This window comes from Schistocerca piceifrons, chromosome 1 (assembly GCF_021461385.2).
Source record: "Schistocerca piceifrons isolate TAMUIC-IGC-003096 chromosome 1, iqSchPice1.1, whole genome shotgun sequence".
NCBI lineage: Eukaryota > Metazoa > Arthropoda > Insecta > Orthoptera > Acrididae > Schistocerca > Schistocerca piceifrons.
The window spans coordinates 847,257,457-847,271,505 of NC_060138.1; the positions used below are offsets into that span (position 1 = coordinate 847,257,457).

A 14,049-nucleotide genomic window follows, 5' to 3' on the forward strand; every position below is an offset into this window, starting at 1 on the left:
TGTTGGGGAGTCTCACTGGTTGAATCCCCACAGGTATGATGACACTCTTCCAAATGTCACAGTATTTTAAAATGACCACTCAGCTGGAAATCCAAGAGCTTTTCCCCAGTAGCATATGCCAAGAAAGTCTACAGTCTGTTGATTAATTTTTTAATTGATAGACAATGTAAAATTCCTGGCAGATTAAAACTGTGTGCTGGACTGAGACTCAAACTTCGGACTGTGTTTGAGTGTCCGGCATACGGTTTTAGGAAGTTTCAGTGCACACCCCGCTGCAGAGTGAAAATTCATTCTAGATAGACAATGTCTCAAAAAGCCTTGTAATACCTTTCACAAGATATTTGTGGAGGGAGTCTTCATATTGGTCACTAGCATTCTTCTTAAATAATTATAATTAAGGCAATATGTTATTCACACTTGGGGGAAGTGAATCATGTCACTGCAGATGAAGCAATTTAGGGGCGGAAAAAATAACAAATGCCTAATACGATGTGGGAAAATCGTTGGCATTCAAAATAGCTTCTAGTCCTTGTGGGATGGATAAATACAGGTCCTGTATAGGTCTTATATCATTCTTGCTGCAAACTTGTGGTAAGTTTGGATCACAATGATGGATGTAGATAGCAATCAAATACTTTTCTCTCCAAAGTGAACCACAAAGGCTAAGTAATATTGAGAGCTGATGACTTTGGTGGCCAGTGCATATGCGACAATTCATCCTCGGGCTCAGAAAACTAGTCCTGGATGAAGAAAGTTGTGTGAACAGCCACCATATTTCACTCTTGGGATGTAAACTCAGCCAGAAGTTGGAAACAGTGTGAAACAAGACTCATCTGACCAAATTATTTTCTTCCATTGCTCCACAGTCCAGGTTTTGTGACTTCAGCACCACCTTTCCCTGCTATGTGCGTCCATAATCACAGACGGTTTTGAAATTCCAGATTTTGCTACAACTTCCTGTTTATGGAGTTCCAATCATTTTGTTTCAGTCCTAATAGGGTTGGCGAGTGTGACATACAGTTCTGCAGTGACTCTTGCAGCTGCCATTCTCTTATTTATCATCACAATTCTCTTCATGACTGTCTGTCATGGTCACTTGACACACAATTTCATCTGCATTGTGACTTAGCACATGATGTTTTCCATGTTCCCTGCATGCAATATAAATCTTTAATATAGGGCCACTTGAAAAACAAATTACTTCAACCATCTTGGTTATGGAAACACCCACCATATAGGGAGAAACAATTTGCCCATGTTCGAATTCACTTAGCTCTGACATAATGCACTCACAACAATACAGAACATTGCTCTGACCACAGATGACACTTGTAACATGCTGAGGACACTGCACAGGTGCCATTCATGGTCAATACAACAGTGCAACCAGCAGGCTTGTCTAGCATTTGCATTTATGTTCAAAAGAATGCATTTCTCATGGTGTGTCCATGTCTTTGTCCAACCCCTGTAACGACTATTAAAACACACACACATACATACACAAAATATATATATATTCATTCATGTTGATGTTGCCCTTTATTATCAATTATTAATAATCACGTGTCATTTTATACTGTAAGTACCACTTCCTTGTTAAATTTACTCAAGTGTTTCTCAATCTCTAAAGTCACTGATGACCCCTGCCTATCACTCGCTGTTAATTCATGTCTCCATGTAAAGCTTACCCTCTGCAAGGTTGTGCATAGTGCTTGAAGCTCTGATATCTCTCGCTGCTGCCTTAGGACTATATGATCAGATGTTTGCACTCTCATTTCAAGCTCTTGTAAGCTATCACTTCCTTCATCCACGTCTGTAACATAGATGAGAACACACTTAGAAAACTACAAGCATTGTCTATGAAAGATAAATTACATTCCTGAATAATAACTTTCAAAAACAAGGCACTGAGTCACTGATGTGGTCTGTTAAATCATCATGCAACAAAAAGCAGCAAGTCTCAAGAATACGTACGTTTTTCAGAGTTCTCAAAAGAACTGAATTCACTATCTTTTTCTTCTTTCTTTTCTCAACAAAGATGCATGATAGCATAATCATTAGTGCATACTAACTCCTACACAGTACTCAGTGGTTTTAATTAAGATAATAAATATATATTTTGTTAAGAATGAAAGAAGTTAGGCAGATGTGTAAAGCTTTACCCTGAACTTAATTTCCCAAGTGAACAAATTATTGTTATCTAAATTACTTTCTGTAATTTTTCTTTTCTAGCTGCCCTCAGTGCACTTGGATTTTCTTAAAAGAAATCTATCCTCTTTTCTGTATGACTAGATTACTGCTAAATCATTGAATATAAATTATTGTTCTATAAAATACAGGCTTCCAGGAGAAACTGTTTCTTTTAAATAGTTTCATATACTTGACACCAGACACTTAGTTCTACATTTGTCACTAACAGCTGCACACTTTAAAGAGGATTTTGTAGCGAATTTTCGACAGTAGCATCAAATTAATTTAGGTACCTGATATTTGATTCTGAACTTCACATACCATACGTACAAATGGCATTATGAGACTAAACATGCACTTAAGTTTGATAAGTACAAGGGACAATGTCAAAAAGACCAGATAAATGACTTAAAAAGGGAACTTTCAGCTCAACAGCAGACATTTACAAGGGCAAATTCAGAGTCAACATGCTATGTGAAAGCGAACGGATTTTTAAAAAATAAGCCTGTCTTGTCAAACTATTACTAGATGTGTGGATGAAATTGAAAGATAAATTGAAGATAATTTTTAAAAAGTTGCATCTGAGTTTATATTTTATTTTCTGGCTTTGAATGAATGTGCAGGTATGTTGAATACCACCCAAGTGGCAATTTATGGAAACATTGTCTGCTTTTTTTTCTGTATTTGCTATGCCATTCTCCATAGACGTAAGTTCACTACTTGAACATTTGCAAACGGAATGCTGTGAAATGCAATAGCATGCACAGTTAAAAGAGAAATTTAATCAGGCTGGTTTGGAAGAGCTCTATAAAATATATCTGGACAAGAATAAGTATCCATCAATTTACAAAGATACTTTAAAAATGATTTCATCATCTGGAAACACTTGTATGTGTGAACAGCTTTTTAGTCAGATGAATTACATCAAATCACAAATGAGAACATGAATAACTGATGTTCATCTGGAAAACTCTTTGCATGTAGCAACAACTTCAGTTGACATCAACGCTGACTCACTCAGTTCAGTCAAACAAAGCCAGACATCGCACTAACATAGTGTTCTATTAAATAGTGTAATAAATTTTCTTTCCTCAGATTTGTTTTATTTTATTTAAAAAATAAATTAATACTTCTTGCTTGTTTTGATTCACAAAACAAAAATTGGTGATGCGACCCACGGGGGAGGTCCCCTTTCAAAAATTTCGCCTACCTGCCGAAAAGGTTCGCCAACCCTGTTTTAGTGCTCTAACTTAAAGAGCCGCATTTCATATCCTCACCACTGCTAAAGTATTATTTTAGGCTTGATGAGGGAAACAGAGATGTGAAAAAAATGAATTTACTTCTCCAAATGACATTACAAGCTTATTAGAAGTGGCTCAGTGAATTTCTGTATACTGTCTAAAATGTAAAATTTGAAAGAAAACTCAGGTGCTACAGTTTCTTTTCATGCCTTCTATCACTGTCACCAATCTTTATGATCTACAGTATGTGTGTGTGTGTGTGTGTGTGTGTGTGTGTGTGTGTGTGTGTGTGTGTGTGTGTGCGCGCGCGCGCGGGCCGGGGTGGGGGGGTGGGGTGGGGGGGGGGGGTGCTAAGTATATACGTGAGAAGTGTATGTGGTTGTTGCAACTGTATCAGGCCAGTTTTGAACATAAGTCTTTAAAATGTGCTATCACAAAACCCTTTTTCTATTTCTGTGTAACACCTCTGTCACAGTACATCATCTGCATGAAAGGTATATTTTCAGCACTTCACAAAAAGTTTTCATCCCTACCTGGACACTGGTCACTGAAGGTAGGTGAGCTCATCTTATGTGTGTTAGTGTGGTGTGGTGGCTGCACTGGCTATTCAGTGATTTAACAAGTCACCAGCTGACAAGAGTTCACTAGCTGGTAATGGGTGACTTTTCATCAATTTTGACTGAGCGTATTCTTCGAGACTCAGTGTCAGAATTTAAAAGATTTGTGATTGATATTGTTGCTGAACACAGTACATCAGAAATACACACAAAAGGATGAGACAAAGTTGTAAGTCCCACAAGAAATGGTGGTGGCTGGGCACCTTTGCCATGTATTGCCTCAGTCCAGAATACTTCACATTGACTGTCTTGTTTTTCCATTACCGCTGAAACCTAGCAGTAATTGTGTCATAATAGCACAGTGAAGCTAAATGCTGCAAGTTGTGTTGGCAACACAGATTGTGATTATGTTAGCAGTTCCTCTCTCACATCTCCCCTCCCCACTATGACCTAAAATCTGCCACCACTCATGTTGTGAACCATTAGTCTATTGTGCTATTTATGACTCGTCCAGTTACATAAAATGACCTAAAATATCCCCTAGATCTCCCACCACCCATGTTGCAAACCATTTGTCTTTTGTGCTATTTATGACTCGTCCAGTTACATCAAATGTCAATAGGAAGAAAATGGGACAAAGTCAAGCGAGATGTTGAGTATGAACTTATAATCGAGGTAAACCTTAAAGGAAGAAATGTAAAATTGGGAAATTTTTAGCTCTGATCTTATGGGTTTTTCACAGGGGCTATGAATTTATGGTGTAGAATCTTGAAAAATGTAAAATTGGAGAACGTAAAATTGAAGTTCCACTGTAGTATTAAAGGTGATCTGGAGGAATTTGGTGCAGCAGTAGCACACACTCATGTAGAGTTTGTGAACATTTTCCAGTGCCTCGACCAATACTTCACTTGCATTACTAACATAGGTACCAACACAACACAAGTAAAATTTTATCAACACCAATCTCTGAGCCAAGGACAATGCATCTCACCCTTGTATTAGTGGTGGGGTTGTTTGGGGGAGGAGATCAGACAGCGAGGTCATCGGTCTCATCGGATTAGGGAAGGAAGTTCGCTGTGCCCTTTCAAAGGAACCATCCTGGCATTTGCCTGGAGCAATTTAGGGAAATCACAGAAAGCCTAAATTAGGATGGCCGGATGCAGGATTGAACCATCATCCTCCCGAATGCGAGTCCAGTGTGCTAACAACTGCGACACCTCGCTCTGTGTCCTTGTATTAGCATCTACTGCTTTGTCTATGTGCAGCAGGACCAATTCCTTGGAACAGGTGAAATCAAGAAAAATGTTTCCTCAATGCATAATTTTGGCAATGTTTCTGTTCTGGCATAACCACAATTGCCAGAACGAAGACGAAAATTGAAAGGCCAGAGAAGGCAGTGAAACAATGTCAGCCAGTGGTGCACTGATTAGGGCTGTGCCACACCGGGAGTGACCTGTGCAAGAACTGAATATAAGTGCCCCCCTGCCAACCTATGCTGCTCAGATTGGCTCAGTTTACAGACATTAGTGGACAGTATACGCACGGTTGTAGACTGGCACTCACAGATCATTTATCAGTGATGTGTGTCAACTAGCAGGAATATTGTGTATAGGAAGAACTTAGACTTACATTGTATGTAGCCCATCATTTGTGACACCTTTATAAATACAAGTTAAGTACTGTCAATTTGCTTTATAGAAATAAAACTACTAATGTTATTTGCCTGAATTGTTATATGGCATTCTGAGAACATGGCATCCCTTAGGCACCCTATACGAGACAAGTGGGCAAGACCCAACAACTGGTGACGAGTATCCACCAACATCCGTGCCTTCTTGATGGCCACAAAATTTCGTGTATTTTGTGCAGGTGCCTTAATTCTTTCTTGTCTTTACTTTGCAGGGGTGCTTATTGCTATAACAGTTCTTTGTTGTATATGCTGATTCGTGTTTTCAGGTGGGCGTTGGAGATAAATTCTTTGATTTTGTCATTATTTAGATTGCCTGCCTTATCTATTTGTTACTTTTGTGTCTCCCAACATGACCATCCCACCTGTCCCACCCTGAGCTCAGACACCACTGCTGCAAGCATTAGATGCCACACAGCTAATGCAGATGTTTCAGTTTTAGACACAGCAAATATCAGCACTACTCAACATGGTGCAGCAGCTACTCACCAATGCTTCATGCCCAACAGAACAAGCACTGCCTACTACAGCTGCTATACCACCTTTTCAATAGTTTAGAGAACAAGATGAGGAATGACCACAGTGATTGTCTCAGTTTGACACCCACATCATTGCCCACAACATCCCAGGTACTGTGAAACTTCCATATCTATTATCCATGGTAGGAAGCGCAGTGTTCAGATTAATTCAAAAACTCTTTCCTAATGCCACTCTGAGTGAACTGCCATACAACCAAGTAATACAGTCTGTAACTAACTCTTATGACCAACAAGTGAATGTGGTAGCAGCAAAATATCAATTCTTTAATTGCAAAGAATGATCAGAACAAACTTATCACAAATGGGTAACAGATTTGCAGGGTATGACAAGGAAATGCAAATTTAAATGTGCTTGCGGTGCTTAACATTCAGATGTTATGTTACATGATGTAATTGTGTACAACGTGCCTGATGTCAAAATCAGAGAACAGATTTTAAAACAGTCCGATCCATCATTTCAGCAGGTAGTGCTAATATTAGATCAGTATGATTCCAGTGCCCTGTTGGCTCATACATATGAGCAGCCAGCTATTTTCCAGGTAGACTCCCTTGTCTGTGCATGTGCCATTCCGCACCGGTGGCAAGCGCTGGCCACACCGAGTACACAACCTTCCATGCCGCATAAGCAGTTTGCTGAACAGGTGAATAGAATTAAATCTTGCCATAAGTGTTATTCACAACACAAATGCCAAGACTGGCCTTCCCCACAAGCTCAGTGTTTCACCTGTGGTAGGAAAGAACATGTACAATCTGTATGTTTGCAACGGAACAATCATAAAAATTTGGCTCACTCACAAAAATCTAATTACAAGGCCCAAGTTATTAATGCAGTATATTCCAAGTCTGCAACAGGCATTAGCAAACCTAGCAAGTGTGCAGTTTCTTCAGTGATACACCCATCAAACAAACTCTTTGTTCATTAACTTATTTGTGGGAAACATGTGAAATTTCGTTTAGACACAGGTGCCTCTGTCACACTGCTTAATCATCACACACATATGAACTGTTAGGCTCCCCACGCCCATCTAAAACCAGCATGCAACTAACAGCTTGTAATGGACAAGACATTACCGTTCTCGGAAATGTACTTTGCCTGCCATGTATTGCTTGCATACGCAGAACAGTGACTTTTACAGTGCTACAATCATACAATCACGTGAGTGTGAGAACATATTTGGTCTTGATTCTTTTGACATGTTTGGCTTTAACACTCAGGACAATGTGTTGTCAGTGTCAGCATTCAATGCAAAAGACAGTGTAGCTAGGTTGCTAAAAGAATTCCCAGAACTCTTTTCTGAAGATTTAGGCAAAGCTAACAATTTTGTTGCACGTATTACTCTGAAAGACAGTGCTCAGCCGAAATTTTACCAGGCCAGAACTGTTCCCATTGCATTACAGGACAAAGTTGTGGCTGAACTTAAAGAATTGCAGGATAGCAGAGTTATTTGCATCCATATCAGCCAGTCAATGGGTAAGTCCACTGGTTTTGCTCCCCAGACCTGTCTCCTTTGTTTGGACAGATGAGTGTCAAGTAGCTTTTCAAAAACTTAAAAAGATGCATTGCTAAGTGAGCAAGGCTTAGTTCACTTTGATCCTAAACGAGTTGTATTGGAAGTTGACGTTTCCTCTTACGGAATCAGTGCAGTGCTTTCACACAGAATTGGTGATAAAGACAGACCTATTGCTTCTGCATGAGAAGTGTTGTCCAAAGCTCAGTGTAACTATTCACAAATGGAAAAAAGAGGCTTTGGCTATTGTGTATGGTGTTGGTGACACCAAATTCCAGCACCATTTGTATGGCAGAAAATTCTAATTAGTATTGGATCATAAGCATTTTCAGTCCTTGTTTAATCCAACAAAACCAGTTCCTGTACAAACTGCCCATAAATTGCAAAGATGGCCTTTGTTGTTGCCTCAGTATCAGTACGAGACTGTGTATAGTCCAGCAGCTCAACATGGTAATGCTGACATGCTTTCACACCTTCTGATTGACCCTGGCACAGACTTTGACACCTCTGCTGCATCTTGTTGTCACATTGATGTTCAGGATTCTGAATTGCTTCAATCCTTTCTGCTGAACTGTAGGAAAATTCACAGGCCATGAAAGCTGATCCAGATCTGAACATTTTGCTCAACTTCATTTGCACATCTTGGCCTGTAGCATGCCGATACTTTGCATGTCAGCATAGTCTCACCGTACAGAAAGATGTGATTCTTGTCCAGAATAACAGTACCCTGTCACGGGTGTTGATCCCAAAAACTTTGCAAAAAGAAGTGTTGCAGTTACTTCACCAAGGACACTGGGGGATTGTTCGTATGAAACAGTTAGCATGTCAACACTGTACTTGGCAAGGTATGGATGCCCAAATACACTCCTGGAAATTGAAATAAGAACACCGTGAATTCATTGTCCCAGGAAGGGGAAACTTTATTGACACATTCCTGGGGTCAGATACATCACATGATCACACTGACAGAACCACAGGCACATAGACACAGGCAACAGAGCATGCACAATGTCGGCACTAGTACAGTATATATCCACCTTTCGCAGCAATGCAGGCTGCTATTCTCCCATGGAGACGATCGTAGAGATGCTGGATGTAGTCCTGTGGAACGGCTTGCCATGCCATTTCCACCTGGCGCCTCAGTTGGACCAGCGTTCGTGCTGGACTGCAGACCGCGTGAGACGACGCTTCATCCAGTCCCAAACATGCTCAATGGGGGACAGATCCGGAGATCTTGCTGGCCAGGGTAGTTGACTTACACCTTCTAGAGCACGTTGGGTGGCACGGGATACATGCGGACGTGCATTGTCCTGTTGGAACAGCAAGTTCCCTTGCCGGTCTAGGAATGGTACAACGATGGGTTCGATGACGGTTTGGATGTACTGTGCACTATTCAGTGTCCCCTCGACGATCACCAGTGGTGTACGGCCAGTGTAGGAGATCGCTCCCCACACCATGATGCCGGGTGTTTGCCCTGTGTGCCTCGGTCGTATGCAGTCCTGATTGTGGCGCTCACCTGCACGGCGCCAAACACGCATACGACCATCATTGGCACCAAGGCAGAAGCGACTCTCATCGCTGAAGACGACACGTCTCCATTCGTCCCTCCATTCACGCCTGTCGCGACACCACTGGAGGCGGGCTGCACGATGTTGGGGCGTGAGCGGAAGACGGCCTAACGGTGTGCGGGACCGTAGCCCAGCTTCATGGAGACGGTTGCGAATGGTCCTCGCCGATACCCCAGGAGCAACAGTGTCCCTAATTTGCTGGGAAGTGGCGGTGCGGTCCCCTACGGCACTGCGTAGGATCCTACGGTTTTGGCGTGCATCCGTGCGTCGCTGCGGTCCGGTCCCAGGTCGACGGGCACGTGCACCTTCCGCCGACCACTGGCGACAACATCGATGTACTGTGGAGACCTCACGCCCCACGTGTTGAGCAATTCGGCGGTACGTCCACCCGGCCTCCCGCATGCCCACTATACGCCCTCGCTCAAAGTCCGTCAACTGCACAAACGGTTCACGTCCACGCTGTCACGGCATGCTACCAGTGTTAAAGACTGCGATGGAGCTCCGTATGCCACGCAAACTGGCTGACACTGACGGCGGCGGTGCACAAATGCTGCGCAGCTAGCGCCATTCGACGGCCAACACCGCGGTTCCTGGTGTGTCCGCTGTGCCGTGCGTGTGATCATTGCTTGTACAGCCCTCTCGCAGTGTCCGGAGCAAGTATGGTGGGTCTGACACACCGGTGTCAATGTGTTCTTTTTTCCATTTCCAGGAGTGTAGAACAGATGACGTCACAGTGTCACGCATGTGCAAAAAATTAGTCTGCTTCACCACAAAAATTATATGCTTGGTCTAAGTCACAATCGCCATGGCAATATGTACACATAGACTTTGCAGGACCTTTTTGGAACACTCGCTGGTTGATAGTTGTTGAATTATATAGCAACTTTCCTTTTGCTGTGCCAATGAACTCAACAACATCATGTAGCACAATTCAGGTATTGTCATCGATTTTTTGCCTAGAAGGTTTACTAGGTGACTAGTGCACCATTCCATCCACAAATGGAAAAGCAGAACATATTGTCAGGACATTCCAGCAGGAGATGGCCAAACTCCACTCCATACACACCAGGGATCAATCATTGCAGCTCTTTCTCGCCTCGTATCATTCACACCCATGAGAGGGACCATCACTGGTGGAATTGCTTCACGGTCACTGCTATAAGACACTGCTCCACCTGCTCCACCCTCCTCAGTATCCAGCGCTGAAGGAAGGCCAAAGTCTCACTTCGCGCCGCATGATATTGTCCTTTACAGGGTTTTTAGCAGCAGCATATGGTGGGCAGGAGGTGAGATCATCCACCGACTTGGTGCTTACCAATATCATCTTTCAGATCCAAATGGCTTCCAGCACTGCCATCAAAATCAACTTCACCTCTGTCATGTACACAACGATCTTTCAGTCTCTCTTGCCTCAGATTTGCGGATCCAGAGGACAGCATGGCCACAGCAACTGTCAGAGGGTGTCATCATGACACCGCGTGATGACCTCATGCAGACTGAGCCTTCACTTCCTCCACCTCCTCTCGACCTACTGATAGAGCTGGACCCACCCACACTGCAGCAATCGCTGCCTTCTTCATCTGGTTCATGGTAGCAGGAGGTGGACACACACTCTTCTGGTTGTTTTCCGGGGGATGTTTAGGTGGTGAAACGACGTTAGAAAATGGTGCACTGATTAGGACTGCGCCGCACCATGATCACCTCAGTGAGAAGTGGATATAAGTACCACTCCTGCCAGCCTCAGCTGCTCAGATCAGCTCTGTATACAGACATTAGTGGACAGTATAGGCACAGTTGCAGACTGGCACTTGCAGATCAATTATCAGTGACATGTGTCAACTTGCAGGAACATTGTGTATAGCAAGAACTTGGACTTACGTTGTATGTCACCCATCATTTATGACACCTTTGTAAACACAAGTCAAGTCAAGTATTGTCAATTTGCTTTATAGAAATAAAGCAACAAATTTCATTTGCTTGAATAGTTGTATAGCATTCCGAGAATAAAGCATCCCGGTAGCACCCCATAGGAGACGGGTGGGCAAGAGCCAACAGTTTCAATTAAGTCCATACTTCTTGCCATAAAGATGGGTTTCTGATAAGCCAGTGTTTATTGTTAGAGCTGTCATACACTAGGACTCAGTCCAATTGCAATTTTTTTTAAATTATTAATTGATGCTTTGTTCTGACTTACTTATTGTAAACTGATTTCAGACTGCTAAACAAAACATACTATTTCCATGAATTATTCTGTACAATAATGCCAAATTAATAACAGAATTTCGAATAATTTTGTACATGAATAAATTTTCACTCTGCAGCAAAGAGTGCACTTATCCGAAAATTCCTAGTGGATCAAAACTGTCTGTCAGACCACTATTTGAATCTGGAACCTTTGACTTTTGTGGGCAAATGCTCTGCCAGCTATGCCATCCAAGCCTGCATACTCAGTTGATAGATCATTTGTCTGCAAAAGGTAACAGTGCTCAGTTCAAGTTCCTGTTCAGCACACAGTTCTAATCTGTCAGAAGTTTTTTTAAATGCTGGCAAACAAAATTAAATAATATGAGTAAAAACTTGACACATGATAAGGCAGGTTAAACAGTATAAATACACACTTAAAATTTAAAGGAGTTTATTCACAACATTCTGGCAAGGAATTGGTGGGAACAGCCAGTTATTGTCTTGTATTCAACAAATGTAGAAACAGCAAACAAGAAAGTGGAAGGCTTTCATGATCTTAACAGATAAACTGACACTGAAGTATTTGTGACACTCCCATGTTTGGATTAAGTGAGGACTGACATCCATTTTATTTATTTAATTACTCTTCTTCCCCAAAGATACAACCTACACATCTTCCCACATGCTAATGTCTCCCTTTTTTCTCCTTCATTTCATTTCTTTCTATTCATTGTACTTTATTTGCATTACTCTTACTAAATGGCATTCCTCTTCCACTGCTAATCCTAATTCATCTCTACTTCTCACCCTATATGTCCCTTCTATAACCTCTCAAATGATGCACTTTGTTTACTTCTGTACTATCTTTGACCTCCTATTTTATCTTTGACCTCCTATTTGCCTTCCTTCCTTCTCATACAAGGTGGGTCCCTCTTAGCTGGGGTCTTGAATGACCTACCTTCTTGTCCAAACTCTTCCCAGCCATTCTCTTTCCTCTCTGAAGAAGGAATCTATTGTTCCAAAAGCTATAGACTTGTGATCTACTTAATGCATTTACACTGAGAATACTGGAAGTTAAACAGCCTGAAGATAACAACTTGCTAGCCTTTCAGTCTCTTTGTGATTTCTACAGCCTTGTGGAGAGAATTTTTCTTTTTACAAAATCATTTACTGTAGTATGATGTACAAACTAAATCTATGCAGGTTTTCATAATCGAAGCAGTAAAGTAGCTTACCAATCCTCTCAGTTCCGAGCAAGGCTTGGACTCTATTCAGTGTGCGAGTTAGTTCCTCCTCGTGAGAAGCCCGCAGAGACTGCTCGTGTTGCAGTAGCTTTGTCAGTCTCTCAGACTCAGCTTGTTGCATTGCTTGACCCTCTGTCAGCAAGCGTATGTGTGCCTCTAGATGACGAACTTCCTCCGCCTAAAGCATCATTGTTAGATTCCTTTTATGTTTACACTTATATCGCTATATTTAAAAGAATAAACCATGAAACTAAAATTTTAATTTTAATTAGGAGAGTCCATTATTTAAAGATGAGTAAATTTGTGTAATATATAATAAAGCAAGGTAGTTTTACTTTACACTTATCTCTCTCACACACACACTAGTGTTGATTCCATCAGTATGTCTCACATTTGGAAGACTATCAGTCTGAGCAGCAGCATCCACAGTAGTGACACCAGACGGTGCCGAAAAGACACGCCGTGTGACGCGTGGCCGAGGATACGGTGGCAGAGAGCGACTGGGAGTGGAGCCGGTGTGCGATTGAGGACGGCGTAATGAGGCAGCTCGCACAAGTGAAGAGCCACCTGCAGACGATTCGCGGCTGGCCGACAGGCTTCGTACTAACTGAGCTCGGCCAGAAGCTGTCGATGGGATCTGGAGGATGGTGAATAAAATTTGCAGTTCCATCATCTACATATTTTTAATTTACATTAGGAAGTGGTCTGAATTTTATAATGAAGTGCCACGATAAAACTATGAAACAATACAGCATGCATTTACAAAAAGTGGAGACTATAATCCTTGCAATCCTCAGACGTATTATTCTTCAAAGATCACACACTCAAAATTATAATTAATCAGCTGGGTAAATACAAGTCTTTTAGGAAGGTTATAAGTTTATCTATTCAGAAAAAGAGCTCCTGTGAAGCATTTTAGCTCATAAATATGTGGACAACAACAACTTTAGATGTAGATGGGTAGAATGCAGTGGAAGTAATCCTGAACCAAAAATACATACAAAAACACTTTGTAACAGGGCCCAGAGGAAGAAGTAGTTAAGAGATTAGCATCTCATTTAAATCAAGATGATCAGATACGGTGCATCAGTGTAGTCGAGAAGGTTATAGTATGAATTTCACCTCAGCTTAGTAGCATAGTAACTACTTAGTCATATTATTATGTTATAGTCATATTATTATATGTGTAGAAAATCTAAGTCAAGGAGGCCAGGTGGAGATCTAAGCCCCACTCCTTACAATAAAAGGCTGGTGTCTTTTCCACTACAAAGACTTGTACAGCATAGCATTTAACTAGTTGCTATGAGTTGATATTACCTGAGAGGTTTGTG

The 14,049-nt window shown here is 41.7% G+C and overlaps 1 protein-coding gene across 1 annotated transcript in view; it reads right to left on the reverse strand.

Moving 5' to 3' along the window:
• Positions 1 to 14,049, reverse strand: part of LOC124775849 — a 116,149-nt gene that overhangs the window by 68,274 nt on the left and 33,826 nt on the right. Inside the window, exons 5-7 of the mRNA XM_047250687.1 lie at positions 13,110 to 13,355; positions 12,710 to 12,896; positions 1,689 to 1,813 (exon numbers count right to left, since the gene is read on the reverse strand). Coding sequence (XP_047106643.1) covers positions 1,689 to 1,813; positions 12,710 to 12,896; positions 13,110 to 13,355 — 558 coding nt within the window. The remainder of the gene's footprint in view (positions 1 to 1,688; positions 1,814 to 12,709; positions 12,897 to 13,109; positions 13,356 to 14,049) is intronic.